Raw genomic sequence first — 22,738 nt, 5'->3', positions numbered from 1 at the left:
GGGAAGGGAGGTGGTTTGTCCTGCTGTGAGACACACTGTATGCCAAGGTCTTGTTCTGCCACTCTCTCTTTCCAGCCAAGGTTGTACAACATGATTAAGCAGACTAATAAGAACAACAGAATTGAAACTCCACCAACCAGTTCAGGAAAATTAAATTGTGCTTTTTTATTAATAAATTTGATCTGTTGACCCCCACATATTAGGCTAATTGTGATCTTTTTTTATTGGATTTTCAAGGTTTATGCTGCAATTTAGGGTTTGTACTTCTATGGCAATGATGTGGCATCGCAGAGAATATGAAAATGTGCTAGATTAAGTTAGCTCTTGTTTCTTCTGCTATGTGCTCATTTTGATGCATAGCAAAATTTTTAGGAGGTATGGTGTGCCAATAATGTTTCTTAGTAATGACTGATGGTCATAATATATCAGGTATTTGGTTGAAATTAAGACTTTTTCTATAGTTATTTGATTTTAAATTGCTCAGTAGGTTTCTTAGGACTTCAGTCTCAGTAATATGGTATGTGTGGAGCTGATCAGAAAAAGGAATGTCTGTCCTGCAGGAAATTCTGACATTTTGAAATTGGTTTTCCTTCTGAATCAGAACGAAAAATGGAAATTTCAAAATTTCTTGTGAAACAGAAGTTTAAAAAAACAAATGTTGAAACAGTTTGTTTTGATAATGCTGAATAATATCATTTTGATAAGGCAAAAATGTTTCATTTTGATAATGTTGAAACAAATGATATAGACAAAATATTCAGTATAATAAATATAATTTGTAAAATGTCAAAGGCAAAAAATCAAACATTTCTACATAATTAAATCGAGTTTCTCTGCCAAAATATTAATTGAAAGCAACGCCTGCCCACAAAACATTCAGATTTTGATGAAAACAGCATTTTCCTACAGAAAACTGTTCTGTGAAAAAATGTTAACCAGCTCTATGTACATGCTTATTTGAATGTGCATGCTTACAAGGTGCCAATAAAAGGTAATATCCAGGTGATACCCACCCAAACTCTAAGTGCTTTCAAGATACTTTCAAGATTTAAATAAAACACATAAGGAAAATTGGTGAATTGAACTTCACATCCACACCTCTCTTTCACTTTAACTTCTGTAATTGGTTTATAATGTCTTTCATTGTAACACTGGTATTGGTTCTTGCCCAGCTGAGAGGGTTATGAGCCAAGTAGTAAGTTCTAGCCATTCAGGTAGTTGAGAGTACTTATATATCCAAGACAGAGCACTCACAAGGATTGTGCTGCTGGAGGTGGTTTCTCTAGGATCTACTGGTAGCCACTTCCAGTAATTGAAAGTCTCATGGCATTTTTCATAACAACAGTGTGTCTAAATGAGTTTCCTGGACCAGTGTTAATTATATGTAATTGCTCTACCTCCTGTGCCTTTGGTCAGATGAGGTTTTCTTCATTGCTATCGAGAATTACACTCTATAGGGTGTTTTTCTGCTTATAAAGAGCAACCACATGACAACGTAGAGGAAGTAGCTACAGTTCAGTGATGTCACACTGTCTCAAACATGTGCATACACATACATTTATATGTTGTTTCCATTGTTTCACTTTGCAAGCTAAAGTTAATACAGAATGCAACTGCCAAAATATTAAGAGGTGCTGTGTGCAAAGAGCACATTATCTGAGTGTTCTGTATTGACTTTTGGGTACTGTGACAGGGCGAGTCTCACCACTGTGGTGCCTCCTGCCAGCTGTTATGGGAATTAGGTCTGCTCAGGGCGCCCTCCTCTGATGTTGCCTCCCCACCATCACTTTTGTTCCAGGACCTGTGCCACTCCCAGGAGTACAGCATCCTCTTCAGTGACACCGCCTTCCAGCTGTGCCACACCCTGTGTTCCCCCCTTTCAGGGAACCTGCAATCTCTGTCCACCCACTCCTTCGCTGGCAACTGTGTCCATTGTCTGGGAACCACTTTCCAGGCAGCTCCAGCACCCTCTTCTGCCCTTACCTCAGGGTCTCATCCTGCAGGCCCTACCAGCCAGCCAGGAGCTCTCTCTAGCTCCCCGGGTCCCTGCTTGCAGTACTGCTCTGTCCAAGGTGCTGGCGCTCCTTCCTCCTGTTAGGATCCTCGTCTTGCCCCTTCAAGCTCCAGTCAGCTACTGATCTCTGCCCTGCCCTGCAGCTCTTCTTATATGGGCCTGCAGGGCACTGATCCGCTCAGCCCTTCTCTGATTGGTTGCCTCCTATGCAGCCTCTTTAGGGCTCTGTTAATCCCTTAGAGCCCAGTGTGGGGCAGGCGCCCCATCACGGTTCAGTTTAAGGTGCCCCACTCTTGCCCTTATTATGGTGGAGCCCATATTTGTTCATCTTTAGGGAATGCTGAAGAATACTTATTTTTTAAATCAGATATTTAGAGATGGTGTGAGTTAGGTTATGTGAAATGGATTATTCTAGGAAGATTTAATTTATTTTTATGGGAAACAAATTTGCTATAGGTAGCTTGTATAGGTTGTTAATATGTATTTAATTCATTTTACCCTTGGTTTGTATATTTAAATATTGTAAAAATGCCAGGAGCCGTTGGAATTGGCTCTTTAAAAAAATCAAGCTAAATACATTAATAAAACTGATTATTTTCCTAGATCTTATGATTAATAAAGAAAATACAAATTTAATATAATAGCAATATAACATCTATATGAAGGTTTTTAGAATATTATTATAGCTGTCCCAGTGTTTGTGGTTAGAGCAACATCTGATTTCAGACTGCTTTCTGGATGATAGTATGCATCCAAATGAAACTATAATTTCAAAGCATTCTCTCCCAGCCCTGGCTGAAAACTCAAAGGCAGAATGTAGCTTTTTTGGCAGCAGACTTTCATTGTTCCGTCTTGAATATTAGGTCTTAATGAAAATATCTTAGCCATGGGTAGATGCCGAAATGCATTGCTATGGTGTAGTTAAAGATAATTAAGGCTATTTTTAAAGAGATAATTCAATTAAAATTAATTTAATACAATATTAATACACATTTCACTGTGTGTTTTATATTCTTTTTTTTAAAAGAAGACAGTAGTGTTTAGTAATGTTTAGTGCCAAGTTTTGCACTTTTATGTACGTGCAACTGTCAGGAAAGGCAGCAGAAACAGTATGAGCACATTTTAGGGCCGAATTGGGCCTTTCTTGTTCTAAATGTATCCCTTCAAGTTGCATACATGCCATTTGTCAGTTGATTGCATGTGGGATTTCAAAATAAATTTAATTGTTTTCCTTTCTTTAAACATATTGGCAGGGCCATAGATGGCTCAAGGGGGTGGCAATGAATAGCAAGTCCCTACATCTAATTCACCATTTGGAATGATGCCCAAGTAATTAGAAACAAAGTTCCCAGTCCTGCAGTCTGCCTTGGCAGACCCCACTTAGGTCGATAAAGCTCCATACAGATGCAAGGGTCTGCCTATGCAGAGCTGATAGGAGTACTGGGGACAAAGTTATCCATGGCAATTATCATCTGGGTAGTGACCTACCAGTTTGTAAAACAAATTAGTGGTCTCAGTCTACTTCCAATTTGACAGATGTCCACATTATAGAACTATCTGACTCAGTTGGCTCTTACACTGAGCACCACAGCTCTCTGATGTGCTGAATTGTGCATGACTCTGTATTTCAGCTGACTCGAAATGTTTCTGTTGCACTGCCAAGTCTGGGCAATGTTCTGAGAGAAGGGAACTCACTATATATATATATATATATATATACACACCAGAGAATAAGAGATTGTGCACTGAGCTATGGGCCAAGAGGTCAGCTCACCTTTACTGACTTCTGTTTATAATATCTCTATACATCACAATCCTTATTACTGAGCAAGGTCCTGTAGCCCCTTGTGGTACACTGTAAAAGAAGAGGACACCTCTGTCCATATCCCATTTATCGGAGACCCTGAATTTAGCCTCCAGAAATACCTTACACTTAGCAAAACCTCCCTCCAGAGGCTGTAGGATTTTTCTCGTTGTCTATATGAAATTCTTCCATTCAACAGTAGCAATCTTAAAGAGATTTTTTTAAAAAGAGAGGAGATGCTTTGCATTGCATTCCTTATCAGGATACTTTACGAAGCCCAGTGAGGACAGTTCCTCCTCAAAATCAGTTTCTAGCCATCCTGTGGCCTCATTTCAGTCATCACCAGTGGAGAGTTCGAAGGTTGAATTGTATGGTGACCACTGGGATCTTAGAGGTTGTTCTTGCAGTCCAGGCTTAGTGCAGTCTGCATTATTGCTGCTTGTGCTGTACCGAGTCTATGGGATTATAGAGGCCCTCATTTTCCAGGACTGCCTGTGACAGGTTCAGTCACAGAGACTCCCCTCGAGACTGTCACCCGATGAGCTGGGATACCACAGAGAACAACACTCCTGCCAGACTAGGCGCCCCTCCACTCCTGTCTTGATGAGTTAGACACTCCAGTCAGCTCCAGCACAGACCCAGAGGTTGGGCCATGCCTCTCTGCAGTTCACTGAAACTGAGATCCACTCAGCCCAGGGGCTTCTCAGTTAACAGAGACTTTCCCAGTGCCCAGTGTTCAGCCTTTCTGGGAGCCTGAACCCCAAATAAATCTGTTTTACTCTGTATAAAGCTTATACAAGGTAAATTCATAAATTGTTCGCCCTCTATATCACTGATAGAGAGATATGCACAGTTGTTTGCTCCTCCAGGTATTAATCGCTTACTCTGGGTTTATTAATAAACAAAAGTGATTTTATTAAGTATAAAAAGTAGGATTTAAGTGGTTTCAAGTAATAACAGACAGAACAAAGTAAGTTACCAAGCAAAATAAAGCAAAAACACGCAAGTCTAAGCCTAATACATTAAGAAACTGATTACAGGAAATATCTCACCCTCAGAGATGTTCCAATAAGCTTCTTTCACAAACTAGACTCCTTCCTATTCTGGGTCCAATCCTTTCCCCTGGTACAGTCCCTGTTAGTTCCAGCAGACATCTCAGGTGGTAAGCAGGGTTTTTCTCATGACTGGCAGCCCCTTTGTCCTGCTACACCCCCTTTTATAGCTTTGGAACAAGGCGGGAATCTTTTGTCTGTGCTTGTCCCCACCCCCACCTCAAAGGATTAAGATGGATTCCAGTATCATGTGACATGGTCACATGTCACTGTAAGACCCCTAGTCTCCATTCTTCCTAGGTTGGTCCACATTAGACAAGAAGTCTTGCAGGTAAATAAACCATTTACAACCAATTGTCTTAGTCAGTGGGAGCCATCAAGATTCTAAATCACCATTAATGGCCCACAGTTTGCATAATTACAATAGGACCTCAGAGCTATACTTCATATTTCTAGTTTTAGATACAAAAACAATACATGCATACAAATAGGAGGAATATATTTAGTAGGTTATAACCTTTGTTATGATACCTTACAAGAGACCTTTTGCATAAAGCATACTCCAGTTACATCATATTCACACTCATAAGCATATTTCCATAAAACATATGGAGTGCAATGTGACACTGCCATTAACAGCACTTAAAAATTACCGCTTGAAAAATGTTTAATTAGATTAGCTTTATTCTTTCCAGAATTGGGAGATCTGAGCTCTCTCACCCCTCACACATCTTCTTTCCTTTTTAAACTCAGCAAATGATCGACAAAGGGTGGGTGCATAGTTGTGTTCACACATGCACAGCACATTTGGAGGAGAACAAAATTATTCAGCCTGCAACCAGTTACCATGTGGTAACAGACACATTTACAGGGACATCTTAGATATAACATTCAATATTGCCTAGGCAAGAGAGGCTATAAAGATTTAAGGATTTGAGCTCTCTATATACCAGCTTCTTCCACCTCATATGGAGTATTCAGTAATTTCTAGTAAAATCCTGCAGCTATATAACAGTTTTGATACTTTTAAAGGGATCAAGAAATGATTTTACATACTTAACCCAGGTTTATATGCAGAAGATACAAAAAGCTGCACTGGGGATTATGCATTTACATTTTCTGAAGCAAACAGACTTCTTGAGAAGTAAAGGATATCCTTATCACTAAAACAACAATCCCATGCATTTTACATTTTATCACCTGTTTCTCAGTTTTTCCAGGGGAAAACTGCTGTGTTTTCAGTACAGCAGTAACCAGATTTAATCTGTAAACCACATTTTCCAAATAGTTGAAAAATAATTGAATATAAGTGATAATAAACTACATTTAATAGGATGCAAGAATTTATCTGAATTAAAATGAAATGTTTAGTAAAGGAATTTAAAAGTGGTTTTTACTCATAGTATTCAAGATTTCTTTTCTTTTGTCTCATCATTCTGCTTTTACCTTATCACAAGTTCATCTAAAATAATAATATTGACTAAAAATCCCCAGAAGACAAAAGATTCTCCTAAAGAATGTATTTAATGAAAGTACATACCATGTTGTACTACGTCTTGATTAAATAAATAATTGAACTTAAGTGAATACACATCAGTTTAATCGGTGGTAATTGATTCTTATATGCTTTCCTAATGAGGTACTTGAATAATTAGTGATGGTAGAAGTGAATATAGATACTTTTAAAAAATGTCCAGGGTTACCTTAAACTGGTTTAAGCAGTTTTATGTCAATTATCCCTTCTTTTGCAAAAAGAAAAGGAGTACTTGTGGCACCTTAGAGACTAACCAATTTATTTGAGCATAAGCTTTCGTGAGCTACAGCTCACTTCATCGGATGCATACTGTGGAAAATACAGAAGATGTTTTTATACACACAGACCATGAAAAAATACCTCCCCCCACCCCACTCTCCTGCTGGTAATAGCTTATCTAAAGTGATCACTCTCCTTACAATGTGTATGATAATCAAGGTGGGCCATTTCCAGCACAAATCCAGGGTTTAACAAGAACGTCTGGGGGGGGGGGGTAGGAAAAAACAAGGGGAAACAGGTTACCTTGCATAATGACTTAGGCTTGAATAGAGACTGGGGGGGCTAAGTTAATTGTATCCAATTTGCAAATGAATTCCAATTCAACAGTTTCTCGCTGGAGTCTGGATTTGAAGTTTTTTTTGTTGTAATATCGCAACTTTCATGTCTGTAATCGCGTGACCAGAGAGATTGAAGTGTTCTCCGACTGGTTTATGAATGTTATAATTCTTGACATCTGATTTGTGTCCATTTATTCTTTTACGTAGAGACTGTCCCGTTTGACCAATGTACATGGCAGAGGGGCATTGCCGGCACATGATGGCATATATCACACAGGTGGATGTGCAGGTGAACGAGCCTCTGATAGCCACACTATCAGAGGCTCGTTCACCTGCACATCCACCTGTGTGATATATGCCATCATGTGCCAGCAATGCCCCTCTGCCATGTACATTGGTCAAACGGGACAGTCTCTACGTAAAAGAATAAATGGACACAAATCAGATGTCAAGAATTATAACATTCATAAACCAGTCGGAGAACACTTCAATCTCTCTGGTCACGCGATTACAGACATGAAAGTTGCGATATTACAACAAAAAAAACTTCAAATCCAGACTCCAGCGAGAAACTGTTGAATTGGAATTCATTTGCAAATTGGATACAATTAACTTAGCCCCTCCCAGTCTCTATTCAAGCCTAAGTCATTATGCAAGGTAACCTGTTTCCCCTTGTTTTTTCCTACCCCCCCCAGACGTTCTTGTTAAACCCTGGATTTGTGCTGGAAATGGCCCACCTTGATTATCATACACATTGTAAGGAGAGTGATCACTTTAGATAAGCTATTACCAGCAGGAGAGTGGGTTTGCGTGTGTGTGTGTGTGGGAGGGGGGTGAGAAAACCTGGATTTGTGCTGGAAATGGCCCAACTTGATTATCATACACATTGTAAGGAGAGTGATCACTTTAGATAAGCTATTACCAGCAGGAGAGTGGGGTGGGGGGAGGTATTTTTTCATGCTTTGTGTGTATAAAAAGATCTTCTACGCTTTCCACAGTATGCATCCGATGAAGTGAGCTGTAGCTCACGAAAGCTTATGCTCAAATAAATTGGTTAGTCTCTAAGGTGCCACAAGTACTCCTTTTCTTTTTGCGAATACAGACTAACACGGCTATTACTCTGATCCCTTCTTTTGTTTCTGAAGTGCCACGTTTGCATGGGGCCACCTTTTCTGTTGCAGAGAACATATCTGACTGTGTTTTTGCTTATGAAAATAGGCATGCAGTTATTTCTGTTCCAAGCTCTTTTTTGTTAATCTGAATGATACTCCTTTGATATTTTCAAGCAGACTTCCTTTTCCAAGCAGGAATCTTTTCATACGGATCACTGCTAGTCATTTAAATCGTGTGGTTTATATGTTAATTGCACATCAGAACACCCCAGTGGGAACCACTGTCCCAGCAGGATTAGTCTCAGAAAAAACAGATTCTTGCCTTGTGTGTCTTCCTAGGGGAGAGATTTTTTTTTAAATCAGAGGGCCTTTTCCATGGCCAGTTCCAGTTTGGGGTGCTGCTGACCAAATCTGCACCAGCCAGTACAGATTGGTGCTTGCAGGTGACTTGCACTGCCGTCCTCTCCTCCCAAATATCAAAGTGGGCTTGCTCTGGGCAGCAGTCCCATTTCTGAAGTTCATGGCAGCGGAAGCTAGGAGGACCTTAGAGTAGTGTTTTCCAAATGTTTGAAAGCCATGTCCCACTTCAGGAAATTGACATTAAGCACACCTTTTTCCTCCTGAAATCCACCCACCATGTAGTGTTAGAGCCCTACATGTCTTTATTCATACATCTTCTTCTCTACCCCACACTTTGGGGAAAAAATTGATGGACTTGTATGATATTTCCTCTCCTTTCTGACATGCATTTATGAGCAGTGAAATAGCAAACAAAACTGACATTTAAAGTATCATCAGGTGAGTTAGCACCCACTGAAATTACTGTGATAGCTGTTTTCTCAGGCTCTCGCCAAACACAGGCAGATATCTACATATTGATTGCACTCGCTTCACATTTAGATTTTCTGTGCAACCATACCAGCTAGAGACTGACTGAAAACACAAAAGCTGAGACTCTAGAGAACAATTGGAAACTCTTTCCATGACCCAAAGATAGTTCTCTGCACTCCACACTTGGGAAACACAGCCTTAAAGTGAATCAGGCCCAAGAATATGTGGGCACTGAAGCAAGCACCTCCTTAGATGATTAGCTAAATCTATGTAATTGCACATGAAATTGAAACTTACAGTTTTGATTGTCCATGCTGTCCCATCAATGCTATTGGGGAAGAATTCTTAGCCTAAACTTTAGGGGAATCAGTTGATGAGGCAGTCAATCTCTGTTGATAATTATGTAAGCTGCTACAGCTTCACATTGAAGAGTTTATTCTCTTACTGCAAACAAGAGTTAAACCTTGAAAGATACAGAGTAAAGTTGTATAGACCAAAAGGCACAGCAAATCATCTGCAGTGTCACAAGTGCCCTGGACAAAAAAGTTAAAATGATATTTTCCATGGGCTAGCTGAAAAGTGGCAGCTGAAACCCTTTGCCCTACTGCATGTTTATACCTAGATGTTTGATTTAGTACCAAAAACTCTGCATCATTATAAGAGCTGGCTTTATATCATTCAGGCCACAGTCACCATTGTCTTCTCAGATGTGAAGGAAACTGTAAATTTCACTCTTTTGTCTTTGGTTAGTTCAACGGTTATTACTAGAGCATGAACCATCTATCTCACTGTAGCTTCACCTTATATCCTAAGTGATTCTGATTTAAATTTATAGTACATCTCAAATAAATGAACGCTTTATCAATAATTAACAAGGAGCAGTACAAAAGTGAGATGGCTAATGAAAGATTAAATAAAACATGTTATTTATACCTTAAATCTTATAAAGCACTAATATAGCCATTTATTCTAATCAATATACTTTAAATTCTAGGCTATTCATTACACTTTACATGTTTATATTAACATTGAAGAGTTAATCATAACTTTACAGTACTAAATAACTAAGTAATTTAAAGTTTAGCAATGGGGCTCTTTAGCAAAGTGTCATGTTTATAATTTGGAATAATTTACAACAAAATAAAACCCAGGGCACTAATTTAAATGTGAATATAGAGGCTGAGTGAGCTCAAGCAGGAAAGTTCAAGATTGCAGATGCTCCAGTATCATTCAGTCCAAGCTTATTAGTCTGGAAGTAAACCATCTTTTGTATACCTAGCTAATCACTTTTGCTGTCTTTCACTTGCACAAGAATTCCAAGAAAAAACATAGAAGTAAGTAGAAGAGATGCATTGTATTTCTGTGAATGCATAGCCTAATTCATCTCTGTATTGAGATGTTTACTTTAAGGGTATCTTTATTCTAAGACAGGGATTTTCAAACTGTATCATAGTGAGCCTCCCTGAGCTATGAGAAAATGATTGCAGTTCCCCATAGTTTACTAAAACAATATGGGAGCAGTGGAGAAGTAAAGGTGGTGATGGCCCACACCCAGCTCCCCACCCCTAACCCAACTCCCCTCCCCAACCCCTCGATTGTCCCCTACCCAGCTGCCCACAGGGAGATGTTCCTGCTGTCCTACTGACTGAGCTCGGATACCAGGGCCTGTTCATTTGCCCATATGGCCCACTCGATCCACCCATCAATGCTGCCAGCCGGCAGAGGACAGAACTGATGGGGCTGCAGCTGCACAAGTGGCTGCCTGGGGACACATTGCTCCCGGCAGCACAGCACAGCTGCCCCTGTACTGGGGAGTGGACACGGGTGTGCACAGCTCGAGCCCCAGCTCAGCTTAAGCCCATTTGAGTTTTTTGCTGGCCAAGGCAAAGTTTGGGGTGGCTTTAGCTGCCGCAAGCTCCCCCAGTGCCGCCCCTGGCTCCCACTGCCAGCCCGGAGTGTCAGGGCTCCAGCTATCCCCTTTATCCCCTCCCACCTGCCTCCCGGGTGTGCACGGCTGTTCTGCACAGGCCCCAGCCGCCCAGGGCTGACAGAGGGAGCTCTTTAAAAAAAAAAAGAGGCACACAGCTCGTGCCTCCCTTGACACATTCCCGTGCCTCCCTTGGGAGTCCCACCCCATAATTTGAGAACCACTAAGTCATTGTATATGCCCACTGGCAGAAATTTAGGCACCTACAGGACTTTACCAGAAAAACTCTATTCCCCTAAGTATTAAGGAGGGGTTTTGAGGATCTAAATTTTGGATTTAGGCACCAAATTGTCATTGAAAGTCAATGAACCTTTGGTGCTTAAGGCCCAGAACCTCAAAGGTGTTTAGGTTTCTAACTCCCATATAAATACCTAAATACCTTTGAGGATCTGGGTTTAAGTGCCTAAGACATTTTTGAAAAAGAGACTAGGGTCCTAAGTCAGTTAGGCATTGCAACACCTAAATACCTAAATTTGGGCCCTGACTTCCAAACAGTGTTAAACTCCTGTCTGCATTTTAGGTGCTTAAATATGATTACAAATCTGGCCCTGAATCCTGTAAAACAGATGTGAGCAGTATAGTCATTTAAATTATTGCCTACTATAAAATCCATTTTAATCTCAGTCATACTTTATATTAAGGCTCCATTTATAAAGAGCTAGTAAATGATTAATAGGTGTTTAATCAGTTGTTTCTTATAAGTACCCTGTTGGACTCTATAACTAGTGCTTATAACTAGCAATAATCCCTTCTAATGATGTACCGATAACCATCTAGTTCCACATGCTCCTTGTGTTTGTAACGTGCTTATAATCTACTGACATTTTGCATGTTAAGATTTCATTTATAAATAATATATACAATGTAACTGTACTCTTAAATGGACAATCCTGTATTACCTGTACACATTGACGACTAAAGGGACATTCTTATGTCGCCCCTCTCTCCGTCCAGGCAATGCCAAGCTTAGAAAGCATGAGGGTGAGCTGAAGAAACCCTGGAGCTGCAAGAGGAGACCAGGCGCACTAAGGGGCGAGGACAGATATCAGGCTGGGGGGGGGGAGGGGCTCAAAATTAATTCATTAGGAATTTTAGGGTCTGGGAAGAAGCTGGAAGCTTCGTCCCTGTAGACAGCCGTTTATAATTGTATCATTTGTAATTTGGTCTCAGTTGGGTCTTCCAGCAAGAACTCCTTTAGCAGAGACCAACATCACCTTGCTGTATAACGTTAGGCAACACTGTAATAATTGTACACGCTTTGGTGGGGGGGGCAGAGAAAGTTTGAAAATCAAAAGACCAATGAAAAGGACTGGTATAATCTTGGTATAAATACTCATTTTTTGGTGCCAATAATGTCATGATTTGGGGTTGAGAATAGAACAGTTACCAGACCCTGGATCAGCTCTTGGATCAGGGAACACTGGCATGTTGAAAAAATGTCCTGAGCCATCTAATAAATGGCCTGTGCTGCCCGGTTTGGTTTTTGTTTGTTTAGCCTGGCCTGAGGGTCGACTGGTCATTTTCAATATGTTTGGGAATTACTGTAGCAGTGTGCATGGCAGTATTTTCAAGCTTGTGTGGTTCATTAAGTAGACATTGAAAGCCTGCTTCTCAGTCACTGACGTTAATGAAAGTTGTGGGTACTCCGTACCTCTGGAAAAAATCAGTCCCAAGACTTGGATTATATTCTTGCATGCCCATGGTTACCTAATAGCATCCTGTCTGGGGCCCAGCAAGTCCGTCCTTGTCTTCTGTCAACCAAGGATAGGTACATTTCATTGGAGAACAAAGAGTTTCATCTAAACAAAATTTGACATGCATTAGAAACATCTGATGAGAACATAAATAAGGTTTTTGGTCACTGAGAACAAACTATTCAGTTACACCTTTCCAGTTTAAAGAGTCTACTCTCTTCTTCGTGAACAAGGGATTTATATATCAAGGTACACCTTAACAGTAAGAAAGAAAAAAATATTTGGTGGCACGATTTTTACCTCAAAACATCTTCCCTCCCTAACAGTGCAATCAACTGCCTGGCTGCTCCCATTAGCCCGGTCTCCGCATGTCCCTAACCCACAGACACAATCCAATACATTTATATTCTGCCCCAGGCTTCACTACCTTTGCAAGCATCCAGATTTAGCAAGGAGATGCAGGAGCCTGGGAGTGTCCTAAAAAGGTTTATGTTTTGAATATTTATTGGAGTTTTATTTCTGGCTTTGTCTTCATTGCAAAAATTGTGGGGTTATATCCTTGAAAATAGCTGTCTCAACGTAAAAACCTAATGGACACAAGGAGCTTTTAACCTCAATGAAGCTAGTCATGGTGATTCCTATAACTGCCACCTGAATTTCTGTTGAGCTACTACATCAAGGTAAAACTACCCAGGCCTTGTCTTCGCTAGGATTTTACGTTAAGAAGCCTACTTAAGTTAGCTATCTCGGTGTAAAACCACTTTTTTTTTTTCCAGTGAAGACGTAGCCTCTACTTAAATTTCAAAACAGGAATGCATTCATAGAAAATGGAAGAGGGATAGAGCTGTCACCCTCCCGCAACCCTGCTGATGATCTACCCCTATTTTCTGAAATTTTTCGGGAGTTGAACTAAAGCATTCCCGTTACTTGAATGGGAGTTGTAGAGCTATATCCAAAGCAACTCCCCCAAACTGTAAGGGTATATTCTGTTTATAGGATTAAACAATTCAGTTTGAATTAAGTGCCTCACCTCAATTCTGCTCATTTTGAGAAATAATATTGAATTAAACTATTTTTCCTAGGTATCAAAATGTTGTGAAGGATTTCTCAGTTTCTGGTCAGGACTTAAAATGTCAGGAAACAATCCTTTTTCCCACTGGACTGAAATCTCCAGCCTAAGGCTGCAGGCTCAGAAGGTTCTGATAGCAGGTTCTGATAGCTCAGATAAGTATCTAAATTCTTCAGTGCACATGGATATTGAACCCAAACAGAACAGATGGTGGGTCTCCCATTGTTACTGTATGATTTTTTTCTTGGCCCAGTAGATAATGGGACTTGTATATCAGAGTGAAGAATTAAAGCAAGCTGCCTAGTGCTAGTGTATGCTTTAGTGGGTCTTAGAATAAAGCATTTCAAAGCGTGGAATAATCACTCTCTCTTATTTTTCTTCAATTTATTGAAACTTAAATATTCATAGCAATCTGCTCCCAAATGTATTTTATTATTAAAGCAAAAAGGTAGAGTATATTATAACAGCAATCATTTAGGATTTCTACATTAAAGCGTCTTGCTGCTGACCTCATTAAAGCAACTCAGCTTATACTAACAGACCATTTCAACTTTCTTTTCCCTCCCCCTTAATTTTTACTGTCACGTCTGGTCTCTTACATAGCTAAGGCTGCTAAAATATGTTACCCAAGTGGCTAGTTTTGGTCACCAGGGTAATTCTGGACGATAATTTCCCTACATTAGGGCTGCATTCCATCTTAGATTGAGTACCACCTCCTGCACAAAAGAAGAGAGATCCATTTCTTACTAGCTATTGGCCAACATGAGCAGTGTGAGGTTCTCATCAGCATCACTCTGGTGAGTTCCTGCTGAGCAGATAGCGCTAAAAGTGCTACTGGAGCTTTTTTTAATAAGAAATGCTTCAGTAGATGAGAGGCACTTCTTGCTGCTGACAGAATAGCATTGGCACCACAAGCTATGTATTCATGTATGGTCTGTGTTGTGAAAATATGAAAAATATCTCAGCGATGGCATAATTATGGGCAATTTTCTTAATTATGTGCTAATTGTTGCTTGCTTTGTAATGAAACAAGAGTGTGCTAAATGTAATGTTGGACGGTTCACATCCGGAATGTGTCATATTCAGGACTGGCTTTTTGTTAAGACTTCAACTAGATAACTTAGACTGCCTAAATATTTTAAGCTTTGTGTTTAACTTGTTTCCTAATTTGCCCTTTTAAAGACAGTTCTCTGTATGCACCAAAGCAAGCACAAAGCCAGCACTGATACAGTACATTTAAAGGTAGATTAGGTATGTCTATACATTTCTATCTACGGATATCCACATGCTCTGCGAACGTTAATGAATAAAGCCTCACGTGCCCGTGAGCTAGATAAGCATTCTTCCCCATGTTATACAGATGTGGAAACTGAGGCATAGGGATTTTCAGAAGAATTTAGCACATTGGGTGCTCAGCTTTTTGAAAACTCAGGCATCAAGTGTAGAAGCTGAGCATGTTTGAAAATCTGACCCCATGTAACTTGCTCAAGGGCACATAGAAAGTCTGTGGCACAGTGGTAACAGGAACCAGATGTCTTGACTGATTCTTACCCATATGACCTTCTTTCTCAGCATCAGGTGTTACAGAACTGACAGTATTCATAAACCATGTACAAACCTCAACAGTGAGAAACAGAAGTTCTAGATCACAGCCAAACCTAATGAGAATTAACAGTTGATAACAACACTTGCTTTCTAAAATGCTCTCAGAAAAGTGTTCTTCACAGTGGAATACAGAGAAGGCAGATTTGAAATAGCGGCGCTGAAATATACAGTTTTGTTGCACACATACAGATTTCATGTGTCTATGCCTCTTTGTGTCAATTTTGGGTGCTTGGGTTCCTTTATGTAGTGAGAGGAAAAGATCACATCTGTATGATTCTTTGTTCCAACCTGAGCAATTAATGCTTGGAGGAAAAGTAGTCAAACAACATTTATACTTACTGTATGTACCGTTCTGCTCTTTCTTTGGTAAAAAGCCTCTCTGCACATATTTTGAAAAGCAAATAAGGTTAAATGATCAGTTTTTGACTGAAGGCTAGCTACTGAAAATACTGGAATTTGAAACTTGGCTTTTACATATCTTTATTGAAAACTGCTTTGCCCTACAAATGATAAAGGCTGTGGAACAATGAAGGAAGCTTTTTAGCTATTGTGCTTCTAGTTAGCCTTGACTGCTCTGAGAAAACAGGAATTCATCTGGCAGAGTAGTCCTTTAAAAGCGTTCTTCATTCTGGGGCAGACAAATTAAATAAACATGATCCCCCTGTTAGTTGCCGAAAGCAATCTAAAGTTCAAATAAAAATGGTAAGTGTATTTTTGTGAATGAGTACAGTCCATTCTGTGAACTGAAAATGCTCTCTTTCTTTAGAGTGCAACTCACACTGTAAATGGGAAAGATGCAAGAGTTGGTGAGGGTACGTGAGTGCTCTAATATGGGGGTCCGTAAGGACGGATATATCAAAACCCAATCTGGGTCTACTTTTTCCCAGTATTGTTTATTATTATATGGGACTATTGAGAATATATCCTCCTCTTCCTGGTTTCAGGGAAAATAGCCACTAGATGAGAACCTGTGTTTCAACCCCTCACCTATCAATCATAGAAGGGGTTCAGGAAAATTCCGTCTCATCCTTAATCCAACAATGACTTGTCAGAGCTTTGTGAATAATGGATTTTTAGTTCACTGGCAGTTCTGAAAAAAAAAGTTTGACAAAAAATTTTGCCCAGCTCTGCCTGTCACAGGTATATACATGCACACGAATGTCACAGCCACTAGAGGGAAGCCAAGGGAGTGAATCCAGAAAGCACCATAGTCAGTCATGCTGCCTCTGGTAACCAGCCTCCTAAACTTTGAATTTCACACTTACCTTAGCTGTGCACCCTCTTTATTCCTCTCAATTCAACCAGCAACCCCCTTCTGAGATGAAAGAGCTCAATCTTATGGTGAGTGGGAAAATAACTGCATAATGACAATGATCTTTTTCTGCTCTAGATCAGTAACAATGATCCACAACCAGAATACTCAGAAATCAGTTGCAATGTTTATGTTTCCAGCTGGTACTCTTAGTATAATATTTCACCTGTGTGAAGCTCCTCTTTCCTATTAATAGGAAAGCATAAAAAATATAATAATACTGTATGACTAAATCCTAGTTTAGACATCAGTGAAACACCACTGCCAAACTGCTATTCAGGGAGGCCCCAAATGGCAAAGAAAAGAGAATGACAAAATAGAAGGAAAAAGGAGAATGAATTAGTCACAGAAAGAAAGAAAGATGCATAACACTGCTTGGAAAAAGCAGGTACAAAAAAGATGGTGCCTGGTGAATATTCATGCAGAATACTCACTATATTTCATTTTAGGTTCAGCCAAGAGCTGATGAATTATGTTCCAACAATGATTCTTATTTCATCGGGCTAAAAACATAATATTTCATACTGCTGTCTTTTCTCTTTCTTTCTTTTTTTTTTGCTCCTTACCAGACACAGACTGTTTTGCATCCCAATTATCCTTGCTAGCACATTTTATTGCTGAAGATCAGTTGTTGAGGTTTTCCAAGATCCCTTTACCTGTAGATCTTGGGGACCTTGCCTGTCTCACAACATATTCATTGTGACGTCCTGAATTATTTTTATTTCCTGCAACATACCCAGTCTCCTGAGGATGTCTGTCTCAGAGCTACACTGATGGTACTTCCCATATGCAGCCAATTTAGATTTAAAAAATTATTTTATCTTTTATCTTTCAGATCTTTGGCTCTTTTGAAGCAAGACAATTAGTTAAGGATCCTTATAAGCAATTTGTGTTTTTAAAATGAGCATGGTATACATTTATTTAACAAAGAGTTGACTACACTGTGAGGGACATTTACTCTAAAGTCAGACAGCCTGCAGAGAAAATGCATTATGGATGCTAATGCTATGAGACCCAGAGTGACTATGAGACCCAGGTCCAGCATTTGTAAAGCCAGGTTTACAATGCAGTGTGGATGCTCAAGCATAGGGGGACTTCAGCGAACCCGGCCAGAGACGTGGCTCAGCAGGTGAGGGTGCTCCCTGGGGCAGGACCCAGGGCAGTGGGGGGTGAAGAGAATGCTAAGCCCCTACCTGGAGTGCTGCTGTGAAGCCTGCAGGTTCGGAATGTGAACAGGCTGGATCGCTTCCAGAGCTTAGCTGAGGGGCGGAGAGGCTTCCCCATCCCAGCACTGTGCAGGGCTTTGGCACATGCAGGGCTCGACTCCTCCTGGCTAGCGGGTCTTGGGCTTTCCTGAGATGTCGGTCTAGCCATCACCAGCCGGAAAAGGGATGGGGATGGGGGTGGGGTGGGGCCCAGCTGGCCAGGACCTAGCATGCAGTGGGGGCTGCACTGATAGACCAGCAGGGGGTTCAGCTGTCCCCACACTCTGCATCTTCGTCCCGCCACAGCCTTACACACCCACCCTGGGCAGCTGGTGAGCAGGAATCTGGCCAGCAGCAGGACCCGCCAGTACTGATGGGGGAAGACACAAAATATGGGACAATTTGCCCATTTTTAAGAAAAAAGTTGGGACACCTACAGGAGGGCTTAAATATGGGACTGTCCCTTTAAAAACAGGACATCTGGTCACCCTATTCAAGCACAGTCTTGGAAACACTGAGTCCACAACCTTGGGTCCCACAGACCGAGGTTTAGTGTGCAGTGTAGACATACCCAAAGAGTTTACCATCTAGGGCAGTGGTTGGCAACCTGCGGCCCGCGGACTGCATGCAGCCCATCAGGGTAATCCACTGGCGGGCTGCGAAATATTTTGTTTACATTGACTGCCCACAGCTCCTTGTGGCCCTCCCTGCTTCCCGCAGCTCCCATTGGCCAGGAATGGCAAACCCCGCCCACTGGGAGCTGCAGACAGTCAATGTAAACAAACTGTTTCACGGCCTACCAGTGGATTACCTTGACGGGCCACTTGCTGCCCACAGGTTGCCCACCACTGATCTAGGACCTCACTCCTGCACACAAGATCAGAGCTGCACAGTTTGCAGTCTAAGAAATAACTGTATAGTATTTATGACTTATATTTAGATTTTGCCAGGATTCTTTTGTTAAATTTGTGCCTAAGCTGAAAATCAGAGAAATGTATTTGTCTGTTAAGAGAATGTATCTCTCCAAACATTTAAAGTGTGTTCAGAACCCAGTATTAATCTGGCAAAACATCCGTCTAACTGATCTGTCAAAATGGCTCTGAAAGTGGCCTATAGTCCACCATCACCTCATCTAGTGTCTTCTCTGGAAATCATTGCTGTCTGCCATTTACTTCTGTGCTTATTCCCTTCCAGACATTGAGATATCAGTACAGTTTAAGAACTATATCATCTTTTGTATACCGCCAAAAATCTTAAACAAATTGATTTCTTTAAGTAAGTATTCCTGTGTACATAGACACATGTCCATTTTAATTTAAAATGAGGGAATAAGCATAGGTGCTGGAATGTCAGAGGTTTCACTAATGCTTGAAAATGGTCAAATTCTACTTGTATTCACATTGGTATAAAACCAGAGTAACTCATTGAAGTCAATGACATATATGTGTCAGTGGACTTACCCCAGATTTACACACGTGTAAATGACTAGTGCACACATATAAGAACTTAAAGCAGACTTGACTACATATATCTTAGCAGATGTGTCTACTAAAAGTTACTGTCAGATGCTGGAAGGACTGGAATAATCCATCTATAATAACTTTTGTGTGTGGGTGCCTGGGCTTTAACACTTCAGTGACTCCTACATTCTACATTTATGCCTAGTACTATCCATCTAGCCCTTTACACAGCATACACTTTTAAAAGGTTAAAAAATGTATCCTTTTTTGGAAGGGCCTGCTTATTTAGTGATATGCAGCCAACACAATGTATCTTTCTTTAAAAGCCCTTCAGCTGTTTTGAGATGATTACTCAAACAGTGTTCACACACACACACAAACAAACCCCACATACATTCTGAAAGCACTTGCAGATAATGCACTGGTAAATCCAACTTAATATATCATTAAAAGTTTCATTATATAGCAAAGTTAACAGCCTTTCAATGTAATTGACCAGCATTATTTTAGGTACAGTATGTTACAGTTTATGTACTGTAAAAACTTGTCATGCAGTTTTAGTAACATATCTTTGAACAAATTAAAATGTCTATAATCCTTTTTTCAAGTGCATGAAACCTGCTATGTTTACACAAGTTATGGTGATTCAGCACCTCATACTTTAAAGAGGGCTACAGTTTCTCCTGCTATTACCCTCTGATTCGTCAAGGTTTCAAATATAAAAGGCATGGAGAAATCAATTCCCTTTATGATAACTGTTTCAGTGTCTTTCAGTCTTAAAACTCTCAAGCGCATCTTTGAATCGAATAGACTGTGCCCAGATTCATTTTACTTCGCCCTTTTTAAAAAGGGTCAAATGGAGTATATATTCAAAAGGGTCTTATTTTAACAACAGTAAATTCTGTACAAGCCAATTCTGTGCAAACTTTCTAGTGAATAGGGGGTTCATTTATTATAATCTTTACAGGTTGATTTATAATGCTGGTGATTAATGTTTTGTGTCCATGGAGGGAAAATAGAACTGTGAGAACTTTAATTATATGGATACAAGATGTGGTATAGTCTCTACAGTAAATATTATTGTTTCTTCGTATACCTGCTAATGAGCACTATGCCCCTTCACATATGCTTAGTTCCCTTGCAACCACGTATAAGCATTTGCAGGATTGGAGCCTGCATCAGTAGGCCTGAATCTGTTCTCAGCAGAATCTTTTGAACTCTAGATAATCTCTTGTCATTTTTCCCCCTCCCCAGCTATTGAAGTTAATCTCCAAAAAGCCCTTGCTGAAGCTTCCGAAACCTGCACACAAGAATGTCTTATCCTAGGCCATTCTGACAACTGCTGGATGCCACCTTCTTTGACACAGTACCAACAATCCAACCCTCCTTTGCCATCATTTGGCTTCCAGCAAGGATGGGGTCGAGGAACCAGACCCGAGGGAAGATACGCGCTTGGAAGGCCCATGCCGAAGGATGATACTGACAAAAGCCAAGGTGGTCCACAGCCCCAGTTCTACAACACCTGTGAAAGACATTGTACCAGTGAAGATCCAGTCAAGGTGATTCCCCTGGCAAACTTCACTCCATCGCAACAGGCACCAGCGTCTGGGAGTAACACCTTTATACATGAGCACCAGTTATAAAAGCATGTCTGTCAAAATCAGCTATTTCAGGCTTTAAAGTGTAAGTGTATATAGTCACAGCCTAACAGTTAACTTTACTGCATATACAAACCTGTTAGGCTTGTGAATATTTATGTAAATAGAATTCTGAATTGAATTTGAAGAGCTGAGTCCTTAGTACTCAATTAAAGGAAATTTACCATAATTGTTGGTCAAAAGTATACACAACAAACAAAACTCTGTTCATTTTATTTCCCCAAATGGGTCATTATAGCACAAATAATAACTTGTTAGGGCAGGGACCGTCTTCCTCTGTCTCATAATTTCCGAACACATTTTGGGCACTATCACAATCTATATAATAGACATATAGATGACTCTCAAATTCTCTTTTTTGTTTTATATGTACATTATATTTAACACATTCATCGGACACATTTCCATTTGTTCAACAGTCAATAGCAAATAGAGATCAAGTACGCAGTTTCTCAATCTATTACTTGAAATCAGTGATTAAATGAGTGATTTAATTCTTTGGATGCAAGGCACTTTTACAATATTTTATGTTTTCCATGACAGGGAAGAGAAGTGTGTTAAAAGTCTTCCTGATCCCTCTTGCTTTTCATTTTAAGGTTGTACTCACTCAGCTTACCTCTATTCGGATTTTGGGAAAAAATAGCTTAAATGAAGCATGAAACTGAATATTTTATTTGACCTTAATGTCCTGTTGCTAAATAGATACCTCTATAGTGCTGACTGGAATGCAATTTTACAAGGAGAGTTTCTTGCTTTCCAAGATTTGTTTTTCTAGACTAATGTAAGCTATGTCACAACCCATATTCCACCTGCCAGTTGTCAGCCATGAGTCTATCACTAATCATGTCTTTATCTTGCAAATTTCATATTGGTTAATGTCTTTGTGAATTGGGGATTACATAAACACAGAAGGAAACTGGGTAGATTTTACAGCTGATGCAGTACCGTGGCTGTAAACTACTGTTGTCTAGAGAATATTATGGTGATTTAAATGTTAATTTTACAGCTCTATAGTCAGTCACTGCAGGTTTTCAGTAAAAAATTAAATATAACCTTAGATAGTGCACACTAAACCTATTAGACTAAGGCGCTCTTGTCATTCTAGCTTAGTTTACTGAAGAAAATTACTGACATTACTCTGCAAAGAAAGAGGAAGCCAGGAGGTGAATGTTGGATGGATGTAATTATAAATACACCCCAATTATGCTATTCTACAGGAGCTCAAGGTGATGTACTGGAAAGATTAGGCAGTCTTGTCTGAACCTTGCGCTGGATGAGATACTCTTTACATAGCATAAAAGAAAGCTAGTAAATCCTATATTGGACACAAAGAAAATGTCTTTCTTAGATAAAAGAATTATGGTATTTTCCTCCTGGTATTTTGTTTCTATCCAGCCATTATGTCAAGAACGATACATACATTCCACTATCAAACAATTTTTCTTCAGAACAAAATCAGTTAAAATGCTACTTTAAATCAAGAGACAATCTAAGTTTGATGGGGGCGGGGGTGGGGGGGGGCGAGAGGGAATGTGTCACTACTTCCTGTGGATGGAATTCTGTGTAGGCTTCTTAATGTAACTTAAAATCTGTAATTTATAAACAAAAGTGTGTGTAAAAATGCTGTAATATAAGCTGCTTGTAAAATTTATAGAAATTCCAGGTGTTCAGGGTTCCAGTGAATGCTAAGACAGCTTCTCTTATGTGCCCAGCAGGTATAAGTAGCTTTATATATTGTTGTCCCCACTGTAAATCTATTCAAATCACATTTAGTTTTAATGTGCAAAATAAAATAAGCTTCTCTTCTAACCTATTGATAGGGTTTAATTAATGAAACCTCAGAA

General features: G+C 40.0%; 1 protein-coding gene across 3 annotated transcripts in view; it reads left to right on the top strand.

The window, feature by feature from the left end:
• PCDH11X (protocadherin 11 X-linked) overlaps nucleotides 1–22,374 on the top strand; it is a 949,600-nt gene extending 927,226 nt beyond the window's left edge. For all 3 annotated transcript variants that reach the window (XM_074964440.1, XM_074964439.1, XM_074964443.1), the window contains one exon: nucleotides 20,491–22,374. In XM_074964440.1, coding sequence (XP_074820541.1) covers nucleotides 20,491–20,879 — 389 coding nt within the window. In that variant the 3' untranslated portion in view covers nucleotides 20,880–22,374. The remainder of the gene's footprint in view (nucleotides 1–20,490) is intronic.
• The last annotated feature ends 364 nt before the right edge of the window (nucleotides 22,375–22,738 follow it).

Source organism: Natator depressus, chromosome 9 (genome assembly GCF_965152275.1).
Source record: "Natator depressus isolate rNatDep1 chromosome 9, rNatDep2.hap1, whole genome shotgun sequence".
Classification (NCBI taxonomy): Eukaryota; Metazoa; Chordata; order Testudines; family Cheloniidae; genus Natator; species Natator depressus.
Note: the sequence above shows the minus strand (reverse complement) of the source record. Positions and strands in the feature narration are given on the sequence as shown.